Source organism: Hoplias malabaricus, chromosome 16 (assembly GCF_029633855.1).
Source record: "Hoplias malabaricus isolate fHopMal1 chromosome 16, fHopMal1.hap1, whole genome shotgun sequence".
Taxonomy (NCBI): Eukaryota; Metazoa; Chordata; class Actinopteri; order Characiformes; family Erythrinidae; genus Hoplias; species Hoplias malabaricus.
In genome coordinates, this window is record NC_089815.1 from 12,535,717 (window position 1) to 12,542,977 (window position 7,261).

At 38.3% G+C, this 7,261-nt stretch overlaps 1 protein-coding gene across 3 annotated transcripts; it reads left to right on the forward strand.

The window, feature by feature from the left end:
- Nucleotides 1–448: 448 nt before the first annotated feature.
- Nucleotides 449–7,003, forward strand: rpl36 (ribosomal protein L36). 3 transcript variants are annotated; one of them, XM_066647459.1, is made up of 4 exons: nucleotides 449–609; nucleotides 5,267–5,361; nucleotides 5,549–5,683; nucleotides 6,876–7,003. In XM_066647459.1, exons 2-4 carry the CDS (start codon nucleotides 5,269–5,271, stop codon nucleotides 6,963–6,965), a joined length of 318 nt encoding a protein of 105 aa, XP_066503556.1. In that variant the 5' UTR covers nucleotides 449–609; nucleotides 5,267–5,268; the 3' UTR covers nucleotides 6,966–7,003. The 3 variants fall into 3 exon arrangements, with proteins under 3 accessions (XP_066503556.1, XP_066503554.1, XP_066503555.1); XM_066647457.1 differs by lacking the exon at nucleotides 449–609 and adding an exon at nucleotides 3,582–3,644; XM_066647458.1 differs by lacking the exon at nucleotides 449–609 and adding an exon at nucleotides 3,589–3,644 and having other exon boundaries at nucleotides 5,264–5,361.
- The last annotated feature ends 258 nt before the right edge of the window (nucleotides 7,004–7,261 follow it).

The window sequence follows — 7,261 nt, forward strand, 5'->3', positions numbered from 1 at the left end:
TTAATTTCCCTAAATTGCAATAGCTCAACAAAAATTGCATACATTTTTACAATTGCATACCATATTGTGAAAGTTTATTCCAGAATCTTTGCGAGAAACACATGTTTTGAAATTAATATTTCCTTTTGAGAGGACAATGGGGTTTTCAGGGGAATATCACGCATTATCACAATAATGCACATACAAAAATGAATTCTAACACACATTTTTGCGTAATCATTGTGCTGTGATACATTCTGCCACTGTTATTTCTGTAGACGCTGCTATGAATGTGCTGTCGGGAAAGGTACAAATCCTGGGTAAACCTGGGGCGCCCTCTTGCTTTCCAGCGAAAGAAGGAAGCTGTCGTCGCCATGGCAACAGATATATGCCTTTTCCCGCCTGACTATAAATTTTGTGCTGCGTTCTAGCATCTCCAAACAGGAATAACAGTGACAGAATTTATCGCAACACAATAATTAGTAGGCTCTGGTGCTCCTTCGCTGTTGAAGAGTCTTCTAGCCTCCTCAGCCTCCACACAAATCAGTGTGGGACAGCCCTCACTACATAGGCGGAGTGGGTTGTAAGGGGGCGGATTGAGATTGTGCGTGTGTGGAGCACTTTAGCAAGGTGAGCACGATTTGTGAATGGACGAATGTCTCTCAGAGTTATTGTGCATTGTGCATTGTGGTGTGTAACTCTGGTTTATTTCCATAAATTTTTCATGGCCTCTAAACTGACTTTCCATTTTCGGCGTCTAATTCCAAGAGTTAGTTTTCCTTTTACTCACGTATTCCAGTGAAGTGACAGACAGCATTGGCTGTCAGGATCTCCTTTTTCTCTTTTCATGGAGGAGCTTAGTTACATATCACTCCCTAATCATACTATTATTTATCATTTAAATTAACCTTTACATTTAGATATTGTGACAGTAGAGATGGCCATTACGAAGCTTTTCGAATCACTAGCATAGTTCAACCATTTCTATTGGAAAATTTACATTTGCCACCTGGCTCCATGCTGCCATTTTGTTGATGCTCAAAGGTGTACTAAATCAGTGAAGTACATTCAGAGGTAAGGTACTTCTGAGCTTCTCTGGCAATAGTGGAATTTCCAAATCCAAAGACCTTGAACCTCAGGTCAAGTAGTGTTGCAAGTCAACTCACAAATTGATTCAATTCATCCATCCATCCATCCATCCATTATCTGTAACCGCTTATCCAATTTAGGGTCACGGGGGGTCCAGAGCCTGGAATCATTGGGCGCAAGGCGGGAATACACCCTGGAGGGGACGCCAGTCCTTCACAGGGCAACACAGACACACACACATTCACTCACACCTACGGACACTTTCGAGTTGCCAATCCACCTGCAACGTGTGTTTTTGGACTGTGGGAGGAAACCGGAGCACCCGGAGGAAACCCACGCGGACACGGGGAGAACACACCAACTCCTCACAGACAGTCACCCGGAGCAGGAATCGAACCCACAACCTCCAGGCCACCGTGCCGCCCTGATTCAATTCAGTTATATATTTATTATAAAGGCAGTGTAGCACGTTAAATCCCAAACACATTACTGTTGCGTGTGTGGTCTTTGCCATCTGATTTTCCTTAAATAATAATTTGAGGCAACACTTCAGTGGAGCCAGAACTGTAAGAAAATGGTTCATAAATTCATATTCACGTCTTGTTAGTGGTGTCAGTATTTAGAGTGGCTAGGGCAGCTCCAGTTGATTCTTGCTGATTGTAAAAGCACTGCTAAATGTCAAAATGTACTAACCACCTGGTTTCCTCCTCTTGTGTGAGTTTCATACACTGTTAGAAAAACTGTCACTGTGGTGGTACCCTCAAGGTTACATATTCTGTACCTTTAATTAACGAACATAATTGTATCTTATTCTATTATAATTGTAGATTTCAAAATTGTGTTGATTTCATATACTCAATTTCATCTCCAGGGGCACAGCAGGTAGTGTCACAATCACACAGCTCAACCTAGGGTTGTAGGGTTTTCACCTGTCTGTGAAAAGTTTGGTCTGTTCTTCCTGTGTCAGTGTGGGTTTCCACTGGGTGCTCCGGTTTCCTCCCACAGTCCAAAAATGAATGTATACAAGCACCACTCTTATTTAGAAGATACATGAATTTTAAAAAAGGATACTTTTAGGGGCCTAAGACATTTGCACAGTAATGTTTATTCACAGCACAATTCTGCAGTCCTGAGCAATTCTGCTAAAGGTAGGGGAGGCTGCCCAGAAGGTAAAGGTTTTTTACTTGATAAAAGCTCCTTCTATGAGTCTTGGGCAATTCCACTCTCTCTGTAGTCTCTCAGAGAGAGATAAATAGCTGAGGATTTGTTCCTGATTTGCAAGAATTCCTTTAAATGCTTTAGTTTTGCATGAAGCAAGTTATAGGACATCGAAGGTACGCGACAGGGGAGAATGAAACGATCAAGATTCAGACACTGCGATTGTATCGTTTTGCCGTGCACACACATTCGCAATTACAGTGCATCAAGTATAAGATAGTTTAAAATTCCCAACCTTAAAATTCCTAGGATGATGCTTGGATGATTGAGGACTTAAAAATGCATGTTTTAAACATTCCAGTGTCCAAGGAGCCAAGCACAGACAGAGGTTCGGGGACAGTACAGGGTTCTAAAAAGGTGCACAAATGCAAAAAAAAAAAAAAAAAAAATGAATGAGGAATATTGAATGAGTGATAAAATGAGATTGGGTGAGCGTGATCGGTCTGAAAGTTAACATGAAGTGTCCTAGTGTACCCAGGTGATTTGTGACATGTGAATTGTGGCAACTGTAGCATTAAAACAGACCAAATCATAAGAGTTTGATATTTTGGTCAAAAGTTTACAGACACATTGCAATGCATTCCCATGGGAGTGTTTTGTCAATAAACACATGTTAAATGGACATTTGTTTTCCAAACAACATATCTTCTCTACCCCAAAAATACACAGCACACCTCTCAGTGCTGAGGCCTTCAAAATGCAGTAAATCATTGTTTGTACTATAAGCAGCCTGTATTAATTGTAGAATTTGGAGAATGAATAGATAGGTAGATGACTAGAAAGACAAATAGATTCTATTGTAGTGTTTCTCAAGCACTATGATTAAATATCTAACGCGTCTTTTAACTGTATGTTTGAGGGGAAAATAACGACTGTTGTCTGTATGGCTGAAGCTGAACTTGTAGTAAGCTTTTATTCACTGCTTGAATTACCACAGAACCTCGTTGTTAAGTGGAGTTATTTAGTTTTGTAGCACTTTTTTTGCAATCTCCAGAGATTGGAGACATTTTCACCTTATCACATTATGTAATCTGAAACGAGAGAGAGAGAGCGAGAGTTTGTCTTTCATTTACTTGCACATAAGGGGCTTCGTAAACAAATTAGGCCGGTTTCGAGCACACAAAAAGACTGAAGAGCTAGCGAATGGTACGGAAAACTACTTCTGAATTAAAAATTCTTTTGATTACAGTCGTGAACTACGCATTTAAGGCTTTGTGGTAAAATGTGTCAAAGTGTTGTTGTAGTAATGATCCGCTTGGTGGCGCTGCATGAATTTTGAAATAGTTTTTAACATTTTATTCCCCCTGCATCCGCTCTACCTCGGTCCTTTCCTGTTTGGACGCCATTAGAGAAAGCAGGTATGAAGCTTACGAAAATTAAAATGTTTACAATCTTGCTGTTATCTGTGACATCCATTATGGTAATGTCACAAATCAGCGTTCAAACAAATTTAGAAGTCATTCAGAGAGGCACTAGACCATAATTGTCGTTATTTTGACGTGAAATGTTGATTTAAATCTTGTTTGATTTGGTACAGGACCGTGTACTGAAAGGCTAGAGGTTATAATGTGAATAGGTACGCAGTGTAGCGTTAAAATTGGCTTTTAGGGACGGAATAAAAGCGAATAATCTTGTTTATTAATTTGGATTATTTAAGAAAGCGCTTTGTGCTGCACTAAAAATTCGTTCTTTGGGTTATTAGCTAGCCGGACGAGGACGCACTTGCAGTGTAACGTTAATGTACTGAATACTAGAAATTTTTAGAACGCGTTTTAAAGACATTATTTCTAAAATGTGCATCACATTTATTATGAGTGTGAATTAGCTTTCTTCTGTAGGGCGTATTAGTAGACACCTACACTGATGAATTGAAACGGCACAACGGAGTAAAAAACTAGCAGTAGAACACTTCATCATTACAGATAACTCATGAAGTGTTAAAGCAGTGTTATTTTAATTTGTAACATTGCAGGTAAACAAAGCTTTTACATTTCATCTAGGTCTCTGGTAAAAGGTGAACGACTACACTTACGTTTATTAGGGTAATAATTAAATAAAGAATAAAAAGTGTAATGAAACTTTGAACGTGTTAACGAGCGTAGTTTACTTGGTCTTGCGGAAAAAATATACTCAGATACACTAGTAGCATACCGTAAGTCAAACAGCAGCGGACTGTTGCTCAAGAGAGCTTGAGCTGAGGATTAATTTTTCCTGCCCGTTATGGGAATTGACCCAGCGACTCTTCGGTGTCAAACTCGCCTCTAAACTTCAGGCGACTAGTGCCCCGTGTTAATGCTCGTTAACAAGCCAAAGCCACGGTCCGGATATTTATCAAACAACAGAAGTAACAGGTTTTACAAAGCATTCTCAACGAAACAAAGGAGCTCTTCGAAAACTCCGAGGTCTCTCTTAGCCCTTTCGGTAGTTTCTGTTACCATTAGCACAGTGTGTAAAGAAATTTGTTATTTGGATAAGGACAGTGGATGTGAGAGGGACAAATGATACAGGAAAAATGAAGAGCGAGAAAATAAAGCAAAACAAACCGCGTATGTCCGTTGGTGTGGGTGGTTTGTTTTTAAGCCGACAAAAGCTCAAGTTAAAAAAAAAACAAAAAAAAACACCGCATACGTGTGGATTTGCCCCAAGGATTAATAAAGGTACCATGTTGATAATTGACAGTGACAAATATAATTTTAGACTATTTTATATGTATAGTGTATGCTTACTGTACAACTCTATATGACTGAGACATTTATTCAGTTTGAGCAGAATATTAATATTTATGTTGTATAAAAATTGTCATAGAAAAAAGAATCATAGTTTTCCAAATAAATTTGTGAAGACTGTCTAAAATATTTTAACGTGTGCAGTTCCATACTTGCTGCAAGTTTCTAATTTGATTTGATATTAAAGTTGTTTCCGGCAGGTACAAATTTCTAAGGAATTACCACAGTCTAACTTTATTGTATGTTTCCAGTAGAAATGGCTATCAGGTATCCTATGGCTGTTGGTCTTAACAAAGGCCACCCAGTAACCAAGAATGTGACCAAGCTCCGCCACAGCCGTCGGAGAGGGGTAGGTACATACAAAAAGTAAATATATGCATTGAAGGTACAGAGTTTTAGGACCTCTGTAATTTTTAAGCATTATTTTCAAAACATCTAATCAAGCCATATTATGCATATACATGTTGTTTAGTTGAGAAAATTACACAGCTCCATTTTCAAAACCTGAGATATGAGTTGGTGTTTCTATCCCCCAGCGTTTGACCAAGCACAGCAAATTTGTGCGTGACATGATCCGTGAGGTGTGTGGCTTTGCCCCCTATGAACGACGTGCTATGGAGTTGCTGAAGGTGTCCAAAGACAAGCGTGCACTAAAGTTCATCAAGAAAAGGGTAAGTCTTGTCAGTGGATAAAATTAAGATTGTTTTAAGTGATAATACTACATGAGCCATGTGTATCTTATTGACTGAAATTTCTTGAGACACTTTGCAGTAAACAGATAATGTGTAAGTCCTTATATATATATATAAGTGATTATAGCTCTGACTTCTGTAGCTGCTAGTTCTGCAAGGACTTAAAGCCAGTTTTGTATGATAGTAATAAGCTATCCTGCTCTTTTTGAAATATGTCTCTTAAATTTACTGTCATGAAATTAATATGGTAAATGAGATTAGAATTACAGTGCAGGAAAAAAGACAGGATACAATGGTGGCTTTAAACTGAATTACTTTGATTTCACTGTTAAAGAGAGATTTCCAGTGTCAGAATAAAATACTGTTCTGGCACGTTCCTGTCACGTTAATCATTTGGTGTACGGTGGTCAGTATGCATTTTTTTCTTTACTTTTGGCTCTTGCAAACTGTAAACCTGCAATAATGTTTCAAAATGACAAACATTTTGTAAGTGAGTGGTTTTGAGACTTAAGTCATTTAACATTTTGCAGAGTCTTAAGGTCTTCTGGTGTATGGTTTGCATAAGTTGAAATACACTTAAAAATCTGAATATTTTTAATAACATTTTCACTGGAGATAAAAGGAAAGGAAAACATTAGGACAAGATAATGCAAGTATGTGATTTTGGACCATTTGTATAAGCTTGTTTAAAAGATTGTATTGGTACATCCTAAAGGTTGCAAAAAGTGGACCTGATGTAATGGTAATGTCGAGGTGATGTGAATTATCAGTTGTGATTGAGGCATGATAATGGGTGCCAGATGGCTGGAACATTTAGTTTACAAAGTTGCACAGACATTTACCATTCTTCAATCCAGTGTCACTTGTGTATGGGGAATACATCATAGACTGTATTGTCGTCCACAGGTGCTTAATTATCATGAGTGTTTCGCTAGAATTGTCCATGCGTACGGATAATCAACTGGCAGATATCACATCCGTGTTAAATTCTCTGCATCAATTTTGGTTGAAGGTTTATAGAACTTGCTTAGTGTTTTTTACTTGTCAGTCCTGTTATGTTTACCAAGATGTGTTTTGGTGTATGCATGAAGTTGGGTGAATTTATTCAGTTACAGGATTTAAACGTTGTATTGTTATATTATTTTGAATCTATGGGTTCATCTGCTTTCAGGTGGGAACTCACATCCGTGCCAAGAGAAAGAGGGAAGAACTTAGCAACATTTTGGCTGCAATGAGAAAAGCTGCTGCCAAGAAGGAGTGATATGTAACATTGGACAAATAAATTTGTATTTCAGTCTCTTTGAGTTTTTGCTTACCTTCTTTTTGAAAATGCATTTAGAAATGCTCTCCTCACAAATTAAGCTGTGGTTTTAGGACTTTGCAAAATGCAGTGTTAAATAAAGCAATTAAGAGCTTTAACCGATTACTCCTAAGGAACAAACCTTTGGTTGCTGACCCAGATAATCTTTCTGATGCAAGTTGGGCATTTTATTTATTTATTTATTAATTTTAGCTCAATGCGAGTTTGTGATATGGTTTCCGCTTGGCCACTGGAGG

Coding starts and splice junctions, on each gene's coding strand:
- rpl36 (XM_066647459.1), top strand. CDS start 5,269: ATGGCTATCAGGTATCCTATGGCTGTTGGTCTTAACAAAGGCCACCCA. Junction 5,362..5,548: donor GCCACAGCCGTCGGAGAGGG/GTAGGTACATAC, acceptor TCTATCCCCCAG/CGTTTGACCAAGCACAGCAA. Junction 5,684..6,875: donor TAAAGTTCATCAAGAAAAGG/GTAAGTCTTGTC, acceptor ATCTGCTTTCAG/GTGGGAACTCACATCCGTGC.